The following is a 27,833-nucleotide window of genomic DNA, read 5'->3' on the forward strand; positions in this document are numbered from 1 at the left end:
GCTGGTCATTGATGGACTTCAGACTCTAGATGGTTCAGAAATTGTATGCAAAATGTTGGTATGCATATTTCTATTTTTTTCATAAAGCTCTAATGTATTAATCAAATAAAGGAATCAATTACCAGAAACCAGACAAGATTACTGGTAGAACTTTTTTTTTTTTTTTTAATTATGCGGGCATCCTGGTTAGTTAACAACAGCGTTGGCAGGAACCAGGCCCAGGATGCCAGCCAGATTCCGGCTGCTGTTCTCCCAGCAGTGTAATAGAACTTCTATATGTAGTAGTAAATTCTAAGGAAATAAGATTTAAAAATCACACACATACGTGCGTGCGCGCACACACACACTTGCTCTAAGTCAGGAGAGGCTTTTAATATTGTCTATGTGTGTCTATTTATTTTATGGAGAAAGGATGAGAGAAGCAAGTATAATAGAAAGATAAAATAGGTTAAACATACATAAAATCTAATCACAATAAGATTGGAAACATTCAAATAATTGCAAGTTTATCAGAAACATTATAAATTACCTCAAGTTTTTTGTCTACAAATTTAATAGTACTTTTGTTCTAATCCAAAATTTTAATTATGAAAAATTAAGACCAACTTTAAGAAGCTTCAATATTCACGTTTATTTATTAAAAAATTAAGGTATCAGTGTATATGGTGTACTGTGATCTTGGTTTTGCACATTTATTCATATGTTTACATTATTTCAACTTTAATAAACATACCATATGTGTGTCTTTACAATACCTGATAAAGATTTAGCTATCTGGCACTTATACATGTATTATTGGTTCATTCAGATGCTATGCACATCAAAAGGATGTTAAAAATGATTGGCCTGAAATTACTCCAAGATGAAGATTTATAGAAGCAGTTCTGCCCGAGCAATTGCCACATTATTTATTTGTGCCCCTTTAAATTTCCCCCCTTAATTGAATGTAAAGGTTAAAAAAAAAAGACAAACCAAAAAAATATCTGAAAGTGAAATTCTGTTACTTTTTAGTCCAATAAATAATTTTAGCTACGCTTAATGTAGCTTTTTTAAGGCCTTCATACAATTGAGAAAAATTAAAGTCGAACATGTTAAAACTCTGTTCTTTTATAAAATAAAAAATAGAATTTTACAGGTTTGCAGTTAAAAGTTACTATTCAAAACTTATCATGCATGTAGTAGCTGCAACCCAAATGAAAGTCCTTGGTGCTGGCAGTTAGGGCACAGCCCATTGCCAGCAATGTGAGGCATTAAGAACACACCATGATGTCAGAGGTCTAGATTTACATGTATTAAGCCACACGCCAGCAAAGTCTCTGATAAATACACATCATTTTAATAATCAATATTTGATAGCAGATGAAAACATGCATTAGACTAAAAATGCCACAAATTTGTTTTTATGTCCATCCACTATAAAATTTTCTTTTTTAAAATTTAAAGTCTTGGTTCTCAGTTTAGAATACACAATAATCAGGAGGATACATGATGGGGAGCCAGTTTTCAGTAAAAGATGCACAATGGGTCCATCCAAGTAACTTCATCAGCTATAACAAAACACAGTGATATATTTTTTAAAGAACAGATTTTCAAGTCTAATGTTTAAGGCAAATTCTGCATTAAAAATTTAGTAATAATATGGTAGTATGTAGAACTCTCCTTCCATCCAACCTAGCATCAACCCACCCACCTTCCTATGAACCAAAGTTTCTTACTACCAATTATAAACTTTCCTACCAGTTAACCTACCCTACTAATTATTATCATCCGAACCAACCTCCCTTCTTCCCTCTTTCCTACTAACCTTTGTTTTCCTTACCAATTAACTTATTTGCTCCCTTCTTACCAATCTAGTTTCCTTTCATTCATTTTTTTTTTCTGAGTGCCCACTAGAAGTCAAATTAGGCATTGGGAAAACAACACTGAACAAACTGACTTCCCATTTTTAGAAACTTATGTTCAATTCAGGAAAACCAAATAATAAAACAGCAAGTTAATACATGAATAAATAAGTTAAAAAAAATTATATATATATAAATCAGGTATACAGTAAAAATAAAACTATATAATACAGAGTGACTGGGAAGTTACATGGTCAAGAAAGAGATCTCTTAGGAGGTAACATTTAAGTTGAAGCCTGAATGTACTGTGTCATCTGAGGAAAAACTTTCTGTACGGCTCGAAGTTAGGTCCCCTCGTGGACAGGAAGTGGCCAAGGATTTCACCCAAGCAGAAAGGAGGCTAGTGTGGCAGAAGCAGAGTGAACAGGGGAAGTGTGATCTGAGATATGGCTAGAAAGGAAGGCAGGAGCCAGATTACATGAGGCCTTATAGGCCACAGTGAGGAGTTTGGATTTTATTCTAAATGTAATGGAAATTCACCAGTAGGTGTCAAAGCCAATGTTTCTGGTTGCTAGTTGAAAAACAGACAGGGAAGCAGAGTGGAGGGGAGACAAGTTACAAAACACCCCTGAAATCAATGTCTGGGTGGATCACTGGCTTCACAAATGTACAAGTTTGCAGAGTACAGCCTACATGATGAGACTGGACTTATTAACAATTAATTCCAGAAAGAGTTCTCTTAACCTATTCAGAGATCTGAAGGAGCTAATTTAAAATGTCATACAATTTTAACTGGTAAAGGTATGCAAAAAAGTGTCTAAGAGTAAAGATAACCTATAGTTTAATAAAAAATTTCCATAGGAACCTACTGGTTAGTTTTACACCCAAAGAATACCTTAAATATAAAGAGCAGCCCCGTGACCGCATAACCAACATTCCCCAACCTCCCTTTAGGCATAAACCAATTACGCATCACAAAGACAAGGTCAATAATAAATAATATCTGTGGAATTCAGTAAGTTTTTATACTTGACAATTAACTTCTGCAAAAAGGACAACCACAGAATTTCACTCAATATAGTACAATATGTGATAAAATAACATCATGGCTGCCCTGGCTGGTGTGGTTGTTGGTTGGTGTGTTATCCCATACACTGAAAGGTCATGGGTTCGAATCCCAGTCAGGACACACCCAGATTGTGGGTTTGACCGTATTCAAGGATATACAAGGGGCACCGATCAATACTGCTCTCTCACATTACTGTTTTTTTCTCTCCCCTACCCTTGCTCTCTCTCAAATCAGTAAAAACATATCCTCAGGTGAGGATACAAAAATGTAATAAGCCCTGGCCTGTGTTTTTCAGTGATTAGAGCACTGGCCCACCAAAGGGTCATGGGTTCAATCCCCAGCCCATTCGAGCACGAGCAGGAGGCAACCAATCAATGTGTCTCTCTCATCTCGATGTTTCTCTGTTCCTTTCTTTCTCTGGCTCTCCCCACCCTTCTACTCTCTCTAAAAATCAATAGAAAAAATATCATTGAGTGTGGATTAATAAAAATAATAATAATAAAATAACATAATGGCCTATCATCTCAAATGAGAAAATCAAATATAAAACTTTAAAAATTCAAATATTTTGGAATTAAGCCAATATGTATTTAAAGAAATTATTTCCTTCATAAAGGAAAACTTTGTCTTCTACCTGTACAAAATTCATAATGCATTGTGTGTATATTAAAAACACCTGAAGCTAAATACAAGTTTTCTGGACAGGAGTAAAAAATTTAAATAGCTTTTGACTGCCTCTTTATGTATTTATTTTATTGTTCAAATTACATTGTTTAAATATTATTCATGATAAAGTCAGTACTGTTATATCACTACCATGAGGCTTTTTAGGTATCTTGTCACTATGCAGTATTGAAGTGACCCTTATGGTGACAACTGAAATATCACTTACTTGAATACAATTTTTCCAGTTTTCTTTTGTTGGTTTTTCTTCCACAAGTTTAGTTGCAAATTTAAGGCCTCTCCCATACATTTTATTTACTAATGCATGCTTGTATGCAAATGTCAAAACCTGTAATGTAAAATAAGATAAAGCTTATCTATGAAATATTTAATATCTTAAGGCATATAGCTTTAATGAAAAATTAAGTCTTTTACAGAAGTATAGCTTTTAAAATGAACATGTTATATATCATGTAAATTTTAAAAAATTTTTAAAAGAACAATGTCGCTCTGGCTGGTTTGGCTCAGTGGATAGAGCGCCAGCCTGTGAACTGGGTCCCAGGTTTGAATCTGTCAAGGACACATGTCTGGGTTGTGGGCTCGATCCCCAGTGGAGGGCATGCAGGAGGCAGCCAATTAGTGATTCCCTCTCATCATTGCTGTTTCTATCTCTCCCTCTCCCTTCCTCTCTGAAATCAATAAAAATATATTTTAAAAAATAATAAAAATAAAAGAACAATGTCTTCAAAAAAGGAGGGTATCCCACAGAACAGATAATTTATCTTAAGGAAGAAATTTTTTATAATAAATTCACTAGCTGTTGAAATCCATACCAAAATACCTCTTCATGAAAAAGAAAGCAGGGCTAACCTAAATGATTGCAAAAATGCAAATTATGACAGAAGTACAAAAGTATAGTTATTATAAATTATCAAAATTATAAACGATAAAAGAAATGTATTAATTATATAAACTTTCCACTACATACTTTTATACAAGTTTTGTACCTTTAACTATCATATCTGTCAAATATACTTGTAACCATTTATTTACTTTTTTGGTCTCTACTTTTAGAATGTAAGAACATTCTCAAATAAAACAATCCTGTCACATTTATTTGTATTCTAGAGCCAAGTAAAATGTAAAATAATTGTTTAACTCTGAATGTAAATAGGCAGGTAATATAATGCACGGCCCCTAATACAGTAGTATTATAGAAGAAATATAATTATTTATAACAATTTTATTATGATGTTCATCAACTTTCTGTTGGACCCATATCTTATTTGTCTTTTTCCAGCAGCAATCTTTTTTCAGTGTTTGGCATAAAGTAGATATGTGACAGGTCCTCCTGTGTACTTAATACTCATTAATGAAAAATTAAGTCTTTTACAGAAGTATAGCTTTTAAAATGAACATGTTATATATCATGGTAGGTCTGGTAGGTAGTGTCATTCACTATCCTCACTCAAAAGATAAGAAACTGAGACATCAGAATAAGATCACACAGATAAAAGTAGAAGAAGCAGGATTCAAACTCCAGGGGTCTGATTTCAGATCCAAATTCTTCTTTTTTTAAAAAAAATATATTTTTATTGATTTTAGAGAAGAAAGGAGAGGGAGAGAGAGATAGAAACATCAATGATGAGAGAGAATCACTGATTGGCTGCCTTTTGCATGCCCCCCACTGGGGATCGAGCCTGCAACCTGGGCATGTGCCCTGACCAGGAATCGAACCGTAACCTCTTGGTTCATAGGTTGGCGCTCAACCACTGGGCCACACTGGCTGGGCTCAAATCCAAATTCTTAACCTCTGGTGCAGTTTCCTGAATATAACTGAGTTCCTCCTACATATGCACTACTCTGCAGTGGGGGGGAAACCTGAAGCATACAGGAAGAAGTTTCCCCCTACTTCCAACGGTCTTTCCAACTATGAATTACCATAGTTCATTTTGAAAATAAACATCTGTCTACTAAAACAAAACAATTTTTGTGCTAAGCAAGGAGAATTCCACTGATTTCATTTTATTTTTTTTATCTCCAGGGGAAAGAAACGTTGACAAAAAATTGTAGTTATATAATGTCTACTATAAGAGTTATAGTAGAGAGCTAAAAGGACTTAAAAACATTTTTATAACCAAAACCCAAACATTTGTCAATGTTATTTTTACTAAACTGGTCAAAATTTTGATCAGCTATAAATCAAGATGATAATTATTTAGAAGTTTAAGAGTTTTGAGAAAAATATCTAAATTAACCAGGATACCATCCCACTCCCCAATCCCTGACAAATTAGCACATAAATACAGGGTGTCCCCAAAAATGTATACATAACAGCTGATAGCTCAACTTTGAAAATGAAATGTATTTTAATTAAATACTGCTTTTATAATTATACAAAGTGTGTGTATACATTTTTGGGACACCATGAAGACACTTTCTAGAAGATATTTTTAATTTTAGCTTCATACATAACTAGCTAGATTAACCAAAAGAATACTATATACATTCTCAAACTGTTTTCAGATTATTGCTGAATAGCCACTTTGCAGACAGATAAAATAACGGTAAAAATTGTTTTAAAACAGATATGACAAATAGGTAGTGCTAAACACGTCTTCTTCAGAGCCAAGCTTACATTCACTACATTTATTCTCTTCTTCTTCTTCTGACCAGTAACTGGGAAATAGTAAACAGTAGGCAATGGGGCACAAGATAAATCTGTGATGTAACCAAAAACTGCACAAAAAAGAAGCAGAAAGGTCACCTTATTGTCAAAAAGATCAGTCCATTTTGTAGTTTCCCAAAAAGTTTCTGTCAGAGAATCCAAAGTACTTTCTCCTTCTTCTTCTCTTCCTTCTGCATCACTGGAAACAGCCCCATCTTGATCCTGTGCTTGAAGAAGATGGTCGGCCAGGGCACATCCTTTTCTACACAGGGCATCTACGAGGGTGGATTTCTGTTTGTCCATGTCACTGCACACCAAATCAAAATACATTTCACAGGTAAGTAACATTTCTTTAAAAGTACAGCCTTATCTGAATTAAACCCATGCATTTTTTTGCTTAATATTTACAATGCAGACATGTTATTAAGTAGCTATGTATATACATTTGTATCGTACATCAAATAAAATTTCTAATAAACATCCAATGAGCCACTATTTTTACACAGGTTAAATGGGTTAGAACAGATGGACTTGGTTGAAAAAGAATGCCATCAGAAAACAAATACAATGCTTACTCTGTGCCAGGAACTCTTTTACCATTTTATACTCAAAACAATTCTATGAGTAAGATACTATTAATTACCCCCATTTTGCAAAGGGAAAAACTGAGGCACAAAGAGATTAAGCATTTGCTCAAGGTCCTACAATTAGGAAGTGGCAGATCCAGGATTCTAAACTACTTAGTCTTTCTGGAATCCCTACTCTTAATCTCTAAGGTAGACTGCCTTGCTCCAGGGCAGGTATCTTTATCTTCTTCTGATGTAACAAATCTCTGCCAGGACTGCATCTAATGGTAAAGAAAGCAAACTGCTTTTCTTCTGCTTCATCTTAAAATGATTAAAGAAAATTATTACAAAGTATCTAAAGAGGGAGTATCTAAATCTTGACAACTCATTAGTTATAAGGATATAACAAATACCAAGAAGGAAAAATATTCTCAATAATATCAATCCCTATTTTAAAAAAGGTAACTAAGAAATGAGATGCAAGAAAGATTATTTACTGGTTAGGTACTTTTTTATAGTAGCTGCATCGGGCCTGGGGTCAGTCTTCATAGCAATATAAATTGCTAGGGCCGTTTGATCTATATGAGAAATAACAGCATCTGCAGCTTCAACAATTTCATTAAGTCTTTTCATTCGTTCCTGGAGAGGAAAAAAAGGTAAAAGGAAGGAAGGAAGAAAAAAAAAAGCATGTTATCAATGAGTATATTGAAGCATTTTCGTGTCTGTTGTGTCAACTCCAGTGTGAGGGGACTATATAGTCCACTTGCAGCCCAGGGGGCTCTGCACTCCTACCAAGATCTTTGTAACTGTCAGCATCTCTTCAAAAGCTGAGCTTAGACAAGAAAATACCTAATTTACACTCCCCATTGGCCTTAAGTGGTGAGAGTAAGCAAAAGATAAATTTCATAAAAATGTAAAGTGTTTTCTACAAAGGCAACTCCTTTTTTGGGTATCTTAAGAAACTATTTTAGAGATTGGCTATTTACCTCAGTTGCATGCCACCTGCCACATAAAAACAGAAGTAAAAAAAGCACTAGCTGATGAAACAAGTCTACGATTATTCATGGTGTCTTAGCAATCTGCTTCTCCTGTTCAAGTCTTTTAGGTCTCCTTTCAACACTTTCTAGTTCACTCTAAACCCTTGATAATTTTTAAATGATTATGGCTAGCTTATTCCTATTACCATGATTACTAATGAGAGCTGGCCATGTTAATAAAGTATGAAATTATAGCTATTTCTTAAAAGCAAGAACTGTAAACAAACTTAATGCAAAGTAAGGGGTGCTTCTTTTGCTGAAGATATTAGGATTTGCACAGGCTAGGACCACTGCCTCTGTTCTTTGCCCTGTAGGTTAACGCCAGAAAAGCAATCCTTAGAGTATCTTAACTACTACTACTACTCCCAGTGATCAAAGAGCAAGAATCCTAAACTTATAGTAATGGTCAGGTTCTTTACTTAGCTTAAATGAAAACAGCTTAATGGAACAGTCAACTTGAGGAAACACATTTTCAGCAAGAATAGAAGACAAATATGTTTGTCTTTTAATTCAAAACACAAACCTTATTTAATATTACAAACAAAATAAGATACTCATATTAAAAATGAACAGACTCAACCTTTTCAGCATCCAACTGATGAAGTCGTGCAACATATAGAGGAAGATAATTAGGGTATGTTTCTTTCAATTCATTATAAATATCACTAGAATCCAGCCTATATACAAAAGAAAGAAAAATCATTATTTCATTTATTTTAGAAAGAAAATTTCCGTATTTCCTATTTTTTAACATTGTTTTAAAGTTCCAGTCAATAATATAAGGCTTCAATTTGAAATATAAGTATACCTAATGACAAGGATTATCATTATTTGCAGGTGGTATAAATATGCTTACCTAAAAAATCAATGAAATTAAAAAATGAAAATCATTTCAACTAAGAGTTCAATAGGATGGAAGATAAAAATAAGCATCAACAGCTTTCCCAAATAGAGGAAAAAGCCCGACCAGTGTGGCTCAATGGTTGAGCACTGACCTGTGAACCAGGGGGTTGCAGTTCTATTCCCGTCAGGGAACATGCCTGGGTTGTGGGCTCGGTCCCCAGTTAGGGGCATGTGGCAGGCAGCTGGTCAATGATTCTCTCTCATTGTTGATGTTTCTGTCTCTCTCTCCCTCTCCCTTCCTCTCTGAAATCAATAAAACTATATTTTTAAAAAATATTAATGACAAATGACAACAACGTTGTTTTTTTAAAAAAAAAAAAGGGAGGGGATAAACATTCACAAATAGCAAGAAAAAATAAAGATTTAGAAATGTCCGAGATCAAAAGAAAAATGTAACTCTTTCTGAAAAATCTAAAGTCTTGATTGAATAAAGAGACATTCCATGTTCCCAGATGGGGAAATTGAATAAAACTAGGCCAGTTCTTCCTGATTACATGGAGTGGGAAGCAGTAGCCAGTAGTCTTCTCGGTTTGACTTGCCTGAAATGGAACCACTGCATCCTGAGCTGGGGTGAGGTGACTGGAGCCTCAAACCCAAGGCAGAAAAGTAGCAGCTGAGCAGAAAAAAAAGCCCGCACTTCTTGACCACATTTGCCTGAAAATTAGCCTCAACAATAGGCAGCTGGGCTATATGAGAAATTCCAAAATCCTACTCCTCCCAGAAGAAATTCCTGTGACCTGGAGCTGAGGAGAACCAGCCTGGCATAAAATGTCTGCATCACTATCATGCCAGAAGTCAATCTCACTTTTGAGTGATTTACATCACATTTTCAACTGTTTATAACATCCTACAATCAGCCAGAGACTAACCTAAAGACTTTGATATCTGATAGATACAACCTAGTTTTAAATGGAAAGATACTTTTGAATATGGACTGACATTATAATGGGAATCATTTTCATAATCTGATGTCTGTTCTCTGTAAGACCTCATGACTGCAGGGATACACACATAATCAGCTATGAGGACTCCAATAGAAAATCAGTGGTAAAAGAAAACCAGTGGGGCCTTGACTTACGAGTTTAATTCGTTCGGAGACCGAGCTCGTTAAGGAGCTCGTTAACTCAAATTACTCTGTCAACTCAATGCAAAAAATCAGCTGAGAGACAGCTGGTATCTCAAAAAACTCGTTGGTCGGGACACTCGTAAGTCAAGGCCCCACTGTACTGCATATCACAAATGGAAAAAGCAATCAATTTTACTACATAGAATACATTCTTATGTAAAATGTAAGCTAAAAGTCAAATGATAAGCTGGGGAAAAATTCTGTGACAAGTACAATAGAGCATTAATATATTCTATGTTAAAAGAAAAATCTGATGTGCCAATAGAAAAACAGGCAAAGAACATGGTTCAACTGACAGAAGCTATACAACAAATGAATAACATTTAAAAAGCTCAAATTTAACAGCTAGTAAAGAAATGCACGATCGGGGCTGGGGAGTGACCGTGGGAGGGTTCCAGAGCTTGTTCAGCCCATGGCTGGACCCCAGCAGCAAGCTAACCTACCGGTTGGAGCATCTGCCCCCTGGTGGTCAGTGCACGTCATAGAGAGTGGTTGAGTGGCCTTAGCATATCATTAGCATATTACCCTTTGATTGGTTGAACATATGACCAAACACTTAGCATATTAGGCTTTTATCACATAAGATACATTAGTTGATCAAAGATCTAAATATAAAATCTGAAACAATCCTATATAATAAAAGGCTAATATGCAAATTGTACCCTCGGGAGTTTGATTGCTTGCTATGACATGTACCAGGGGGTGGTGCAGAACATGGTGGATGACCAGCAGTGGCAATGGAGCACTGAGGGAGCGAGGGAAGGAGGAGGTGGGGAGGTGGGGAACCTGATCAGCCCTGATCACTGGCCAGGCCTGGGGACCCTACCCGTGCATAAATTTCATGCACCGGGCCTCTAGCAAATTACATAGAAGAAAACATAAGTACTACTTATGGACCTTGGTCTTAAAGAACATTTTATGAATTTGACCCCAAAGGCAAGGAAATGCAAAAATAAATAAATGGGGCTATATCAAACTAAAAAGTTTCTGCACAGCAAAAAAAAAAAAAAAAAAAAAAAAAAGACAACAATGCAAAAAGGCAATCAACTGAATGGAAGACATCTCCAACATGGGCTTAATATCCAAAATATATAAAAAACTTACACAACTCAACACCAAACAAACAATCCAATTATAAAATGGACAGAGGTCCTGTACTGACACCTCTCCTGAGGAAACATACAAATGACCAACCAACATTTGAAAAGATGTCCAACTTCATTAGCTTTTAGGGAAAAGCAAATCAAAACTACAATGAGATACCACCTCATTCATCTTAGAATAGCTATCATCTACAAGACGGAATAACAACAGGTGTTGGAGAGGCTGTGGAGAAAAAGGAACCCTATTCACTGGTGGTGGGAATGTAAACTGGTGCAACCACTAAGGAAAACAGTATGGTGATTTCCTCAAAAAATTAAGAATAGCCCTAGCCGGTTTGGCTCAGCGGATAGAGCGTCGGCCTGTGGAATCAAGGGTCCCAGGTTTGATTCTGGTCAGGGGCATGTGCCTTGGTTGCGGGCGCATTCCCAGTGGGGAGTGTGCAGTAGAGGCAGCTGATCGATGTTTCTCTCTCATCGATGTTTCTAACTCTCTATCCCTCTTCCCTTCCTCTCTGTAAAAAAATCAATAAAATATATTTTTAAAAAATTAAGAATAGAATTATCATATGACCCAGAAATGCCTCTTCTGGGTATCTACTGGAAAGATTTGAAAACATTTATTTGCAAAGATATATGAACTCCTATGTTCGTTGTAGCATTACTCACAGTGGATAAGACAGGGAGACAAAGTGCCCTCAAAAGAGGGTTGGATAAAGATGTAGTACATATATACAGTGGAATCCTACTCAGCTATTAGAACAGCTGAAATACTGCCATTTGTGACAACATGAATAGACCTTGAGAATATTGTACTAAGCGAAATAAGTCAGTCAGAAAAAACTAAGAACCATATGATTTCACTCATATGTGGAATATAAAACTGAAATTCATAGACAGAAACAACAGTATCGTGGTTATCAGAGGGAATGGGGTGGAGGAATGGTAAACGCTAAAGGGGCCAAGTATATGGTGATGGAAAATGATATGACTTTGAGTGGGGCACACAATATAATATGCAGATCATATATTATAGAAATGCACACACTTGAAACCTATATAATCCTATCAACCAATGTTATCCCAAAGAATTTAATGTAAAAAATGGGCAGAAGATCTGAATAGACATTTTTCCAAAGAAGACATATAGTTGGCCAATAGGTACATGAGAAGATGCTCAGCATCTTCATTACCAGGGAAATGCCCCAGTCAAAATCACAATGAGATATCACTTCATATCTGCTAGAATGGCTATTATCAAAAGGACTAGAAAAAACATTGTTGGCAAGAATGTAGAGAAAAGGGAATCCTTGTGCACTACAGTAAACAGTATGGAGGTTTCTCAAAAATTGAAAATAGAACTACCATATGATCCAGCAATTCCACTTCTTTGTATTTATCCAAAGAAAACCAAATTAAGCACATAAATATAGAGGACAGTTGGTGTTTCCCAGAGGCAGAGGGTTGGGAGTGGGAGAAATGGATAAACTTTTTTTTACTTAAACCAGAAAAAATTTTAAAAAATAAAAATGGCATTTTAAAGGACTATTAAATGACATAGGAAATAGTCATATAATACAGTAATTAGAAAACTAGGATACATCAATATCATTTACACTGCTACATGTAAATACAGAGGTAAATAACACTAGCACATTGATTATCTTTGGAGAATGGGCAAAGTGATTTTTCTTTTTTACTGTTGGGAGTACTATAGATGTCTCCCATCCCTCCCTTCACCCCTCCACCTGGCTCTCGCCCCAGCCCAGGCCTTCATTGCACTATTGTCTTTACCAGGGGTGGGGAAACTTTTTGACTCAAGGGCCACAATGGGTTCTTAAACTAGACCTGAGGGCTGGGACAAAAGCATGGATGGAGTGTTTGTGTGAACTAATATAAATTCAAAGTAAACATCATTACATAGAAGGGTATGGTCTTTTTTTTTTTTTTTTTTTTTTTTTTAGTTTTATTCATTTCAAACCGGATTCTGGCCCGCGGGCCATGACGGCTGGTCTATACCCTTGGGTTATGCATATATACATACAAATTCTTTGGTTATCCTCTTCCTGTCCCCTCCCCACTTCCCTGTTAGATCTGTCTGTTCCATGCTTTTATTTTCTTTTTATACCTTCCAATAAAATTCTCTTCTAAGAGTAAATCAGAATAAGAAACTAACATAAAAATTAAAAAGATTCTTATCACAAAAGAGAATTCTATAATAAATATAGGAAAATTTAAAAGTACCTGTAATCCTACTATCTACTGCTAACATTTTTTGAATATAGCATATACACATAATATTGTTGTAAAGGAGAAAATAAAAGTAAACTCTTTGAGGATTAAAATGCATTAAAAACTTACTTTGTCATCCATTGAATTTTAAGATCTCGTAATGCTTCAGTAAACTCTTCTTTGAAATCCTTCTCTTTTTCTAAATCTTTTTCTTTATCTTTGCTGCCATTCTTAGTCTTTGTTGGTGGAGATATTAGATAGTAATGAACAGGAATTACATCCTATGAGTGTGGAGAGTTTTAAATTAACATGAGCAATTTTACATATTTTAAAATCACATTTAATAGCTAAATATTACATATCATGGAGTTGCACCACACTGTATTCCAGATTCTAATGCAAGCATGTCAAACTTGCGGCCCATGGGCCGCATGCAGCCCACAATGGATATTTTTGCAGCCCAGCCAATAAAACAGTATGTAAGAAACATTTTAATAAAAATTTTGTAACTTAATTTTTACAATATCCTGTTACACATAATTACTAATAACGAACTACAACGTTCACTAATGACTGATTACTATAATCATGTTGCATTCATTTCCCTTAAGAGCCTTATGCGCAGGCACACCATTTCTCTCCACTAATATCAGCAGCAAATATTTTAGCAGCCGATTGCCACATCATTAGTCTTGGACTGACTTGTTTAGTGTGCGCAACAGGAAATATTTCGCTTTCGGAGAACAAGAAAAATAGGTTTATTTGCATTATGCTTATTAATTTGTGCAGTTATTCAGTGTCTGGTAAGTTAATGTTCAAGAAAAAAATACTAATTTTTATTAAAATGTTCTATTACTTTGTGTTAACGATTACTCATTTATTTCAGCCCTTTGTATTCAGCATGTCTCTATCAAAATAAACCTATGTTTCTATGAAAATTGAAGTTTTATTTTCTTGCAGCCCATATAAACTTTCCTTGTTTATCTGGCCTGTGTTAGCCTTTGGGTTTGACACGCTTGCTCTAATGCATCATATAACAGATAAAAAATTCCAATCTGCGATCAAAGTAATTTTCTCCCCAACTTTAAAGTACCAACGCTTCTACTATCTCCTTTAAATAAGGGAGGTAAGAATAAATTTTTCTCTATATGAATGTATTTGGTATTCTTAGTTTTACTTGATAGACTAATTACAAAAGTATATTGAGTCTTGCACATTTTCTGAGAAGGGGAGAAAATAAGTTAGAACAACAACAAAAAAGATCCTCCTTTTTCTGTAAGTAAATTTAAAGAAAAATTTATTTCTTCATTCAGTTAACAGGACTTGTGGAGCCCTTTAAGGTGCCAGTGAATGCTTTGAGTGTTGAAGAACAAAGCAGACAAAGCCCTTTCTTGCCCTCAGGAAGCATATGTTCTAGTGGGGGAAGACAGACAACAAACATATAAGTAAATACATATCAGATTTTCACATGATATGAAGAAAATAAGACTGCTAGGTAAGGTGGGGGAACCACTCTAGACAAAGTGGTTATGGAAGGCCACTCCAAAGAGGTATCATCCAATCTAACTGAACCTAAATGACCTAAAAAAAGAACCTCAAATAAATGAGGAGAGGGAAAGTGTTTGAAGGTAGAAGATGAGCATGTACAAAAACCAGAGCTTGGTATCTGGGGAGCACAGCTATATGTACTGAGCAAATGGGCAGTGACCATATTAAATAGGGTTGATAAAATATGGGAGAAAAAAAGGAACATCCAGACTTTATTCTACGTGCAAGAGGAAGTCTACCAGACGAGTTTTATGCAAGGTGATGAAATGATTAAAGATTTTTGCTTTTTGTTTAATAACTGAATCCTGTATAAATTAAAAGTTTTTGTTTTGGACAATAGAGGGCAAAAGTAGAAAAAAGGAAAAGCAAGTTAGTAAGCAAACCTAGGCACCACAACACTGCTTTGAATGAAAAAAACAGGCTATAAAAGAAATAAAGAAAAAGAGACAAAACACAGAGATAATCTGAGGTATGGCAGCCCTGAGAATAGCCAGTGTGAAAAAAGAGGGAGAGGTCAACTGAAGACCATAGCTGAGAGGTAATGTAAGATAGGAGAATGAAACAACTGGAAAGCCTGGTGCCAGTGGCTACTGATGACCATGACAAGTCCAGTGTCAGTGGACAGTAAAGGCTGACCAAGAAAGATAAAGAGAAATCAAGTTAGAAGTATGATAGGTCTTTTGAAAAGTTCTTCTTTGTAGAGAGCAGAGAAATGTGGTAATTATATCCAATTACATGTATTTCCATCTATTTTATTAAAGCACATAAGTCTCTACTTATGAAAAGTATTGCATTATCTGGGAAATCTTTTCTTGTATTTACTAGTTCGGTTTTTAACACAATAACTAGGTGTCCTTAATTGAATCATTATTTACTTATTTTCGTTTTCCCTATTATTTAATAAGTCAATTTCTCAAATTCTGTCTTCAGGTTCACATTAAAAATAACACTAAATTAAAATAAATTCTTATATGTTTTAATCTTTAAAACTTCTAAAATGAAAAAAAAAGTTATATTACCAAACAGACTTTTACTGCTGTAATCACAGCCACCAGAAAAAGCTTTAGATAGAGTTAAAAAAATAGAATTGCAAGCCCCCACCTGCCCCCAAATAGGATTTTTAGCTGTAAATACTACATAAATGTGGCCATTTTAAATGTTTCACAATTAAACGTTATTTTGGGATATAATTATAATAGTAGTATAAGGAACTATTATTATAGTTGTTCTAATAGTATTCCACCATAAAATAATTACTATTTCAATATGACTAATTTTAAGCCCAGAAAACCAATGATGGAAAACTAGAGGCCCGGTGAACAAAAATTTGTGCACTCGGGGGAGAGAGGGGGTCCCTCAGCCCGTCCTGTGCCCTCTCGCAGTCTGGGACCCCTCAGGAGATAATGATCTGCTGGCTTAGGCCTGCTCCCAGGTGGCAGAGGGCAGGCCCAATCCCTAGGTGCAGCCCCTGGTCGAGCTCAGAGCAGTGCCGATTGGGGAGTTGGGGCGCTGCCCCGTCATGCACAGAGCAGGGCGGATCGGGAGGTTGCGTTGCCACCCCTAGTCATGCTCAGGGTAGGGCCGATTGGGGGGTTGGGGCACCGCCCCCGTCACACTCAAGGCAGGGTCGATGGGGAGGTTGCGGCGCCACCCCCTGTCATGCACAGAGCAGGGCCGATCAGGGGGTTGGGGCGCTGCCCTCTGTCATGCACAGAGCAGGGCCCATCAGTGGGGTTGGGGCTCCGTACCCTGTCACACACAGAGCAGGGCTGATCAGGGGGTTGAGGAGCTCCCCCCTGTCACGCACAGAGCAGGGCCCATCAGGGGGTTGAGGAGCTCCCCCCTGTCACTCACAGAGTAGGGCCGATAGGGGAGTTGGGGCACCGCCCCCTGTCACACACAGAGCAGGGAGGATCAGGGGGTTAGGGCGCTGCGCCCCATCACACACAGAGGAGGGCCCGTGGCGGGGGGGGGGGGGGGGGGGGGGGGGCGCCGCACCCTGTCACACTCAGGGCAGGGCCCATGGGGAGGTTATGGCTCTACCCTGTCACACACAGAGCAGGGCCCGTGGGGGGAGTTGGGGCACCGCCCTCTATCACCCACAGAGCAGGGCCGATCAGGGGGTTGGGGCGCCACACCGTCACACACAGAGCAGGGCCGATCAGGGGGTTGGGGCGCCGCCACTGTCACACTCAGGGCAGGGCCAATGGGGAGGTTATGGCTCTACCCTGTCACACAAAGAGCAGGGCCCGTGGGGGGGGGGGGGGTGTTGGGGCACCACCCTCTATCACCCACAGAGCAGGGCTGATCAGGGGGTTAGGGCGCTGCACACCATCACACACAGAGGAGGGCCCGTGGGGCGGGGGGGGGGGGGGGGGAGGGCACCGCACCCTGTCACACACAGAGCAGGGCCGATCAGGGGGTTGGGGTGCCGCCACTGTCACACTCAGGGCAGGGCTGATGGGGAGGTTATGGCTCTACCCCGTCACACACAGAGCAGGGCCCATGGGGGGAGGGGGGGGAGTTGGGGCGTCGCACCCTGTCACACACAGAGCAGGGCTGATCTGGGGGTTGGGGCGCTGCCACTGTCACACTCAGGGCAGGGCCGATGGGGAGGTTATGGCTCTACCCCATCACACACAGAGCAGGGCCCATGTGGGGGGTTGGGGCACTGCACCCTGTCACACACAGAGCTGCAGGGCCGATCAGGGGGTTAGGGCGCTGCACCCTGTCACACACAGAGCTGCAGGGCAATCAGGGGGTTGGGGACCTTCCCCCATCAGGCACAGAGCAGGGCGGATCAGAGGGTTGGGGCGCCTTCCCCTGTCACGAACAGAGCAGGGCAGATAGGGAAGTTGTGGCCCCGCCCCCTGTCACACACAGAGCCGCAGGGCGATCAGGGGGGTTTGGGCGCTGCCCCGTCACGCTGATCCCGGTGCCTGGAGGCCTCCTGGCTCCCCTTATCCCGGTGCTGGGAGGCATATTACCCTTTTACTATATAGAATAGAGGCCTGGTGCATGGGTGGGGGCCGGCTGGTTTGCCCTGAAGGGTGTCCTGGATCAGGGTGGAGGTCCCCACTGGGGTCCCTGGCCAGTCTGGCTGAGGGGCTGAGGACCGTTTTCAGGCTGGCGGGTGACTGAAGCTCCCAACCACTCCTTTTTTTTTTTTTCTTTTTATTCTGGGCCAGCTTTAGCTCTGAGGCCTCGGCTGCTGAAAGCAGGTTTCTGGCCTTTATTTACCTTCTGTATTTGATACAATGATGCAGTCCGGCTGGCTGAAGCCCGGCTGACTAAAAGCCGGTTTCTGGGGTTTTGTTTAGCTTCTATATTTGCAACATAGTTGCTTAGAATTGCAGCTGAGAGGCCGGCAAGTCAGGCGGGGAACGCTGTAGTCCGCAGTCACTGGAGCAAGCAAGCCTCCCTGTTTGCTTCAGTGCATGGCTGCCGGCTGCCATCTTGGCTGTCAGTTAATTTGCATATCGCCCTGATTAGCCAATGGGAAGGGTAGTGGATGTACAGCTAATTACCATGTTTCTCTTTTATTAGATAGGACAACCATCCATCTCTCTCTCTCCTCTCTCTCTCTCTCTCTCTCTCTCTCTCTCTCGGCCCAGAGCCTGCATGTGAAGTATGAGGTAGGGAAAACAAAGCAGGTATTTTGTTGGGGCTACCTCCTTCTTGGCCCTGCCACCCACCCTTTTCTCCTTCTTGAGGTTTATTTTCCTTGGTGGGCACTGCCCTGGGCAAGGCCAAGTTAAAGTGTCTGAAAAAGCTGAGTTGATGATTTAGCACCAAGTTCTTACCCAAACAGATGTCAGTGTTATCTGTATAACAAAGACAACAAACCTAAGGATTGAAGTTATAGATGGCTTCCAACCATTCCTCTCCTATTCTCTCTGAGGTCATGCTTCTGCAGAGGCAGTCCACAGTCACTCTAACCTAACGTGAGCTCCCTTCATTTTCCTTCCTCCTTGCCTGATTAGGGAGACACAAACTTCCAGAGGGGCAGCCTCTGTTGCAAGCCAATTCCTCCCATGAAGCTCAGAGGAAAGGTATTTGTTTTAGTACAGAAGAAAGAAAATAGAACTGAATTTAAAATGAGCAATCCATTAAAGTTAATTTATGATTAACAATAAACTTAACAAAGATCTACAAATAGGAAGAAACCCTTTATCACAACAACCATACACTATCACTAAAAGCACAAAAGAGACAGGGAAAGTTTATGATGAATGATTTGGGGGGAAGGGAGGAGCAGAGATCAAGATTTTGTAACCAGCCTTTTATATTTTTAAATATATCAAATTATAAATTATAAATGTTTTTTTAAAAATATATTTTATTGATTTTTTACAGAGAGGAAGGGAGAGAGATAGAGAGTTAGAAACATCGATGAGAGAGAAACATCAATCAGCCGCCTCCTGTACATCTCCTACTGGGGATGTGCTCGCAACCCAGGTACATGCCCTTGACCGGAATCGAACCTGGGACCCTTCAGTCCGCAGGCCGACGCTCTTATCCACTGAGCCAAACCGGTTTCGGCATAAATTATAAATGTTAATATATAATCCTATAAAGTATATCAGGACAAGAATGTTTATTACTAAGAATTATGAACATTGTAGTTTTAATTCTTAATCAAAAGAAAAATGAGGTTATTTTTCATTTGCTTTATCACGGTCATCTGTTCTTTTTGACAGTATTTTCACAACTTGCTTCTAAGGACCTAGCATGGGGTTAATTTAATAAAAATGATTCTGTATCAGTAAACCTTGAGAAGTATTATGATTTTAAAACATAGTCAGAGCAGAAATGCTAAAGTGCTCTATTGTGGATACTTAACAGTAAGTTTTTGGGTTTATTTACTATTCTGCTCACAAAGTATTTCAACAGTGTTTGAACTGAACAGTATTATTAAGAAAGTAAAACATACCCACATAATCAGTAACTATTCTTTGGTTGATAAAACATACCATCATTAAAATTTGGAGTAAAAAACCAATTTCCTTAGTTCTTAAATTATTAACTAAATTCAAAATTGTAATACCTTCTCACAAACTAATATAGCTATTTTAAAGATTAGTATATTTGAATGCTATTTATGATCTGTTAAAAGTAACTATATTCTTTCATATTACAATGAGCTTAAAAAAGTGTAACACATTTTAAGTCAAAAGTCACTGAAACCCAAAGAAAAAGTCCACAGAAAAACTTAGGTGGTATTTTTTTTCAGGCAATAAGTTAATAATATATTTTGGTATTGTGACTATAAAACTATAATACTAATTATTTTTAAAATCAGAGCTTCCTGTATACTTGCACTGAAGAGAGAAATGGGAAGAAGTACTCTAGCTGTAAAGTTCTTTATACAAAGCTTTACTAACCATCAAGTAATAATAATAATCTTTCTATTCATTTGATAGTTTTCTATTCATATCCTAATCCAAACAAAATCCCATCAAAACTCCCCCAAAACTCAACCAAAATATACAATAGGTAGAAGAAAAAAAATCTTTGCCTTTGTGATATGTATCTTCTATTTTTAATGGGCTCCTAGAATACCTTTTCCTCATTCTCTAAAACAGTGGCTGGCAAGCTATTTTCACATTGACCCAAAGATAAACAATCTACAGATAACATGAAATTAGTTTTATCAGTCTGGCGAACTGACATTTCCTACTTTATCCTGTTTCTGTTTTAATGCTGGTGATGTTTCATTAAATGAATAATATAGCCTACAAATAAATCAAGAATTTCAGTTAAGAAATACTGGTCAATGGAGAAGCACATTTTTTTTCTTTAAACCTGGAAAGGTGATTACCAGTAGTGTACTCTGTTTGAACAAAGTATTTATCATTACATAATAATACGGACATTTCAGAGGTCTTTTTTATAAAGGAATTTAACCTGTTATAAAATGGTGAGCCCGTTTCATATCACTCTGAATTAAGAAATAAAAGGTGTCTTTTGTTCATACCTTAAAGTACTAATTCTCCCACTGCAATGCTTCCAGCTTGAATGGGAAAAATTACTAAATGCTAAAAGATGTCAGCAGGTTTTCACCAGAGAGCTCATTGAATATGTATCCCTTTCTCTAAAGTACACCTGAAGTAGAATTTTTCTTTTTTGAGTTAACTTTGGTTCTAGTAGTCAATCAGAGATTGTCAAATAAGTTTCAGAAAAGTTGATCAGATTACTTACTAGTTATGGCCTGAAAATCTGCTTATGCTCTTAGTATAAGTTTTAATTTTGGGTCAACAGTCCTTAATTCTGTTCCTGCTTTGTCCATTGCTCTGTTTGTCTCTGCCCTTTAAGAACTAAGAAGATGCAAGAGCAAGGAATCAACTTCACTTGAAATACCTTAATAATATTTTTAATCAAATCATCCAATTTAAGAATGTTTTTTAGACTTTAAAAATAATTGTTTGGCCTATATAGCCAAAAAGTTTCATTTCTCTCTACATAAGATTTTAGATATGAAAAATTTAAAATACTATTATTTATCTGTAGTAAGACATAAATAGCATTATTTTTTGCTATGTACATATAAAACAGGGGTCCTCTAGCAATTTATGGTAGAAAAGTAACTTTAGGAAAGCAGTATGTCAACACTGATAAGCTAAAGGCACTATACTGCAGAACTTAAAGAAAGATTAAGGGAGAGATTGTTTTTAAAGGATTTATAATAGTGACAGAAAAAAAGTTTAACTAATATGCAAATAAGGCTTTAAGACATCTTTTTAAAGAACTGACAATCAGTACCTTTTTAAATTTTCTTTGTCGTTTTGCTGCAGACTGCCCCTGGGAGTTAGAACAACATTCTGTAAGAAAACATGCATCTACACAGGATGGAGACACCACCTCTGTATAATTTTCTCCCAGTTTACTTTCCACCTGTATGTGTCACATACTTAGAAGGGTCTTGTCTGTGATCAAGATGGCATGCTTTTAAATAAAGGAACATTGCCACTTCGATTTTTTAAAAAATAAAAATGCACTGAAGTGATATTCTTAAGGGTGAATGTTTTTCAGCTTATTTCAAAAATTCAGTAGAGCAAAATTCATTAGTTATCAAAACACTTTTGGAAATATTAAATTTAGCTGATAGTCTAGAGTCTGATTTTTAAGGACATCACAACAATCACATACTCCCATGCTCTCATAGAAAAAGCATCATTCAAGTCAAAGAGAAGTAAAATGAACCTTCCCAACTACCAAAAATCATAAACAATGCAAAACTACTGAGGGAAGAGTAATAAATAAATAATGTGCTGGGAAATATAATTAACTTATAGTGTTAGTTTTTTGCTCTCTCTCAAGAAAATCTACCCTGATAAGTAATAACTATAGTTAATCCCAGATGTTTATAATTTCACAACTGCAGCCAGGAAGTAGTAACTATCTCTGAATTGCTAAAAAGCATACATTTAATAACAATGCTCTTCTGTCATACTCATCACAAGGAAGTGGACACTTCAGAAGAGTTATCTGGGTGTGAACATCATCACTGAAGCCTCACTGTTGAAGCCCCATGGAGGAAGTGGCCACGCTACCCAGGAAATGATGTCTACAAGAAAAGACTACTATTTCTTAAATCAGTGCATCCATGAATTCCAGTACAATTAACAACTCATTCACTTCAAATCATACTAAAGAATATATAAATGCATAGTATAAACTGAAATGAGACTCAAGAAATGTCAGGGAAAACAACTTTTCCTAAGCACAAAATTCCCAAGTTATGCCTCTATGACAGCAAATAAATGATCTTTAGCTCAATAGTGACAAGAAATAAGTGTGCTTGTTAATATGTATGAGATCTATTCATCTGATAACAGCATTTCTAGATTCCAGCATTAGATAGTAGGCTTAGCTTGTAAGAACTAATTAATGCTGAAGAGAAATACAAAACTCTAAGAATGACAACTTTTACTAGCACTGAGCTAAAATGATATCACAAAAGGTGACAGAGCTATATAAACACTTCTCTCATAATAAATTTGTAATGAAAAGATAGAAAAGCTAAGAGTTACTTATTAAACTATAATATTTCTCTAACAACCAGAAAAACGTTTTTAACAAAAAAATCCCATAATTTTGAAATTACAAAATAAAAGGCAATGACAAAAGAAACACCTTATAATTATCAACATAATCATATAAAATTTGAACCAGAGAAAGGTCTGTACAGTGTGAAAAATATCGTTAATTAGCAATAATTGTTCTGACTAGTTTCAAGAAGCCACCCATTCATTTAAGCAAAGTTTAAATCAGATGTAAGTTTGACTTAATGGAAAATTCAAGTATATTAGCCATGCAAGGTAGGACAGATTCAGGGCCAGAGTAACTTATACTTGGGAACAAGAATACTAAATATTTTAAAATACAACAAAATATTAATCGATCTCTACTAGTAACTTGGAGGGGGGAAGGGGGGGACTATACATATTTTGGCCAGGGAGATCTTCTCTTTTACCCATTCTGAAATGTGGAATTAATCCCCATCTTTAAAGAAAGGGACATTTTAGAATAGGTAATTTCAGTGTAAAAAACAAAACAAAACTAGTACTTACCGCTTTCTTTCCAAGTTCAGTCTTTGACAATGTTAAGGATCCTGCAAGGTAGCATCCAGGTCCTGCCCCTTTAGGTATTCTAACAAGAAGATTCAAAAGAGAGAGAAAAAAAGAGAACATTTCACAAAGATAATTAGGAGTGGGGGGAAAGGGGACAAAATCATTACACTCTGAAATAATTTCCATAGCTAAGATTTCAAAAATCAAAGGGACAAATAACCTTAGTATAAAATGGTAAATCACAACATACTATTTTACTAAGGTAATGAACTAACATTAATAGAATATAGTGTGCAAGGTGGGCATTAAGTATAAGCAACGACCTCACTTACTTGTCATCAGGTAAGGAAGTAACAAAGAATGGCTGGTTATATTTGGGTGGTAGTGTCAAATTACTCGATTTCTTCTTTCCTAGAAGTGCAAGGCTATGATTTTCATGAATATCTAAGCTCAAGGTATTAGACAACCTATGAGAAACAATAAATGGAAGATCTTTAAGACGTTCCAATTCACTGATCTGCTCATGACGAATCTGTAGACGAATTGTATAATCTCCTTTCTCCAGTTTCATCGAATACTAAAAAAAGAAAAACAACATTTAGAAAAAGTAAAATTTAGCCAAGTAAACAGAAATTATAGAAAGAGGATAAACAGGAACAGTTACAACTTAGAGTGCTTAACTGCAGATGAGGTACAGCACAAGTTACTACACACACCTATACATACGCAAAAAAAAAAAAAAATCTCAATCTTGCACGTGAGCAAGCAGGACCAGGGACATCAGTGAACTGTCCAAGGTCACATACAGAGTAAAGGACAAGGGAGCTGAAGGCAGGTCTGACTCCCAAGCCCTCATTCTTCCAACTACAGGTTACTCCCATAGTCTCAGCTACATCAGTCTGTTCCAGGCTGAGAAAACCTATTATTTTCTAGTTCATGGTTACTCAAGAATTTATAAAACAATACGCGAAATTAGCAAAATTGAGGTGCCATATAATACCTAAGACACATACACACACACATGTGTATACACATGACTGGTAATCTTTCTATTATAACCAAAATGCCCCATCCCTTTATTGCTGATAGACGCAGCAATCAGAGATTAAGGAATAAAATTTACTATGCTCCACCGAGTTAACCTGTATTCTTCTGATGAGATTTTAAAAGCAACCAAAGTAATGGCTCTCCAACAATCCAGTCTGTACTGGGAGAGATGTGACTGGGACTTGTTTTGAGAACAAAAGGAAATCATTCCTTGAATGACTAACAAAAAACCCACCTGCATAAGTTACTGTCATTATTTAGTATAAAATTATAAATGTTACAGGATTTACCTTAAATCCTTGTAGAAATATTTCAATCAGGGATAAAATTTCTGTAATTATGATTAAAAGGTTTTTTTCTTCAATACAATAGTGCAAGCAGAGTGCTTGGCATACAGGAAGTGCTCAATACACAGCTGTCCAATGAAAAGATAAATTTGAAAGTTCTAGGACACTGCTATAGTGCTCTTTATCCAGTTAAAACCTAAGATCATTTCCAGGTGCTCACTTACTAGTATATCAGATTTGCCTTCAACCTTCAGATGGGTGGAAGCAGTGGGTAGGAAGCAGAAAAAAAAACAAAAACAAAACTATGCTGGCCAGTAGTGCCTATGTCTTTCTTGCCTTCATCTACCCCCAAACTTAATCAGCTAAACTACATGGCTGAAAGATAGTCCCTTTCTGTTCGACACACAACACACAAATATTACCATAACGAGAAATCAGGAATTTGTTAATTTTAAAAACACTGCAAATTTCATACCTGATGTGGATAGGCATCGCCTGAACCCATCTGTCTTTTATTCTGGTCAAAGATGATCCACAGTTGGCTGTCAAATTCTGATTCATATAATAATTCACAAAGTAGTGGGCAGCTTGGAGTTACTTCCCCACTTTTGGGCTATAAAAATAAAGAATTATTACTTGACATGGTTCACATGATTTCTAATGAAGATTTGTAATACTGTTACTGATGAGACTTTTACAACAAAAGTATTAAAATTTTTTCTTAAGACAGCCAATTTTTTAAATGTAGAACACCTGGTATTTTGGCACTGATAACAGGTACTTCTCTTTTAAAAATACAAACCTAGCCATTTGTATTAATAAATTAACATGTATTTTCTTTATAAAACTGAAATTTTATATTCACTGAAATCGATCTCCCAATTAAAACCAAATATTATGTTTCAATAAGAGTTTTACTGAAATCTATGGATCCTACATAAACTCTTTTATCCAACATTTATACTGGCCTCAAATACCTTTACAACTCATTCAACCTAGGAATTGTTCTAATGTCTCACTGCTCCAAAGCAAACAGGCCACCTACTACCATACTCTGAAGGCATCTGGCATTGATGAGATACCTAACCACTGGACAGGTAATACTGTCCAGGTACCACTGAATAGATTCAGTGATTACAAAAACTAAGGCTCAAAGGCCAGGTCACACAAACTAGAATTTGTGACTTCAGACTTGAATGGTACTTAGATTATTACAAATCATAATTTCCCTAAGAATAATTCCAAATTAAGCACTGTTAATTACTTGCTTCTATTTCATATTTACATAGACTAAATTTATCATCCTCCCATTTTAAATTCTGATTCATTAACAAAACACAAAAGTGCACTGTAAAAGTCTACTTTATTATAAAGATACTTACTTGATGAAAGTTATAGGTAAGGATCATTTCATAAAGTTGACGATTATTTGGCAAAACATCTCTTGATCCTAAAGGTTTTGTTTTTGCACTCAGTGGGCTGTAATTAGACAATGAGTAGTTATTTGATTCAAGAATTCATTTAATGAGACAAAACTATAATCAACAAAATCAATAACATATCACAAGATACAAATACACATTCCTAAATACTACCCTTTTCAGTATACTTTATAATATTTTAATCAATAAACTTACCTAATTCTTTATTGACTGAACCATAGCAATATATATTATAAATTTTGCAACATTATAAAGATAATCTTTTCACAATAAAAACATTTTCAAATGACAACTAATAGTCCTCAGTATAATCAGATCCCAATGTTATATGCTAGAGTGGCAATCACTAACAGTGTTGAAGAACAGGTTTTGACTGCAGGTGGCGCTCACTCCTCACAGAATAGGTCCTGCTGGGTGCACTGAAAATTTTACATACATGCTATACAATGCTAGAAGCTACTGCTGGGGTTGCCTCAGAGACCTGCCAGGATTGAGGCTAGAGTGTCATAAACTGAATTTTCATTTCCAACATTCAGATGGATTTAAGAAAATTACTATCTCTTCAAAGAGTGTAAGATCCTCCTGCCCCCCACCACATTAATATTCAACATCCTTAGCCCTAAAACATTTAATGATACCGTAGTGTTTGGACCCAGCTCTTCAAAGTTATGCAGGGAGCCAGATCTTCATATTTCAAGGAGGACTGAACATCAAAACGGTTGATTCCTTCTGATGCATGCTATGAAGGATATTTATGAAATTAGTTTCTCAAACTTCACTGAAAATAAACTCTATTTTATAACAATATTAAGACCTAAAATAAATGTCTAATGCAAAGTTGGTAAGCACCCATAAACAGGACTACTTTTAAATTACCTGTGGTTATTTTAAGAACTACTGGTAATGTCCCCAATGAAGTATAAATTCAATCAGTGAGATTATTTTTCAATAACACAAACAACTGAATTTAAAAATAATGAAAATGTGGAACTCACAATGTTTAACTGAGGAGCGGTACACACTATCCCATGGAAAGAAATGGTGTAATCAATATTGACATCACTAAGACTAGCCCACCAACGGGCAATGCAGAATTCAATTGCTTTCCCACTCTGCAAAGAAAAATAATTACAAATGTATAAATAATCTCAGATAATGTCAGAACTACATATGCTCAATGTTCTCATTTTATTTCAAATTACAGAATATAAATGGTAGATGTTTCAAAGCAATTCTATGCCTTCAAACTTTTCCTACTTGTAAAGCAAGAGAACACAATAACTTTTAACTGTGCTTGGAGTTATGGAAATTACAGTTGCAGGGATATAGTGCAGGCATTTAAATACATAGTTATTTACTCATAATCCTACACTGCTTGTCTGTCATAAAAGATCTGCGGCAGCTTTTGAAAACATATACAATAAAATAATGGTGAAAACAAACTGGAATAAAAACCTAGGACCAAAGGAAAAATAATGATAGGAGAAAGGGTATTACAGCTCTATAAGGCATATTCAATAGCCACAGATGAATTTCAGGCTCCAAGCTGCCTGGCAACCAAAACAAAATGAAATTATGATTACATAAATTTTCCCCCCTATTAATATAATGAAAAACAAAAACTTCCCAGTGCTCAGTTTTAAATTACGTTTCCTAGAAATCAATATATTAAAAAGTTTAAAGATGAATCATGACACTGATACATACATGAACACAAGTGAAAGTAATCAG

The 27,833-nt window shown here is 36.8% G+C and overlaps 1 protein-coding gene across 4 annotated transcripts in view; it reads right to left on the minus strand.

Annotated features, from left to right (window-relative positions):
- Positions 1-612: 612 nt before the first annotated feature.
- The window catches only part of TPP2 (tripeptidyl peptidase 2), an 86,630-nt gene continuing 59,409 nt past the window's right edge, over positions 613-27,833 (minus strand). For 2 of the 4 annotated variants that reach the window (XM_070408630.1, XM_070408634.1), the window contains 13 exons: positions 27,098-27,214; positions 26,741-26,841; positions 26,043-26,139; positions 25,136-25,273; positions 23,659-23,903; positions 23,327-23,405; positions 21,516-21,554; positions 13,335-13,486; positions 8,425-8,521; positions 7,316-7,446; positions 6,341-6,548; positions 3,803-3,922; positions 613-1,547 (listed from right to left, as the gene is read on the minus strand). In XM_070408630.1, coding sequence (XP_070264731.1) covers positions 1,458-1,547; positions 3,803-3,922; positions 6,341-6,548; positions 7,316-7,446; positions 8,425-8,521; positions 13,335-13,486; positions 21,516-21,554; positions 23,327-23,405; positions 23,659-23,903; positions 25,136-25,273; positions 26,043-26,139; positions 26,741-26,841; positions 27,098-27,214 — 1,614 coding nt within the window. In that variant the 3' untranslated portion in view covers positions 613-1,457. Of the gene's footprint in view, positions 1,548-3,802; positions 3,923-6,340; positions 6,549-7,304; positions 7,447-8,424; positions 8,522-13,334; positions 13,487-21,515; positions 21,555-23,326; positions 23,406-23,658; positions 23,904-25,135; positions 25,274-26,042; positions 26,140-26,740; positions 26,842-27,097; positions 27,215-27,833 lie in introns of those variants that run through there. The other 2 variants (XM_070408632.1, XM_070408633.1) reach the window with 2 other exon arrangements.

The sequence above is a fragment of the Myotis yumanensis genome, unplaced genomic scaffold (genome assembly GCF_028538775.1).
Source record: "Myotis yumanensis isolate MYYU_CA2020_CCGP unplaced genomic scaffold, mMyoYum1.0.hap1 SCAF_3, whole genome shotgun sequence".
Lineage (NCBI taxonomy): Eukaryota > Metazoa > Chordata > Mammalia > Chiroptera > Vespertilionidae > Myotis > Myotis yumanensis.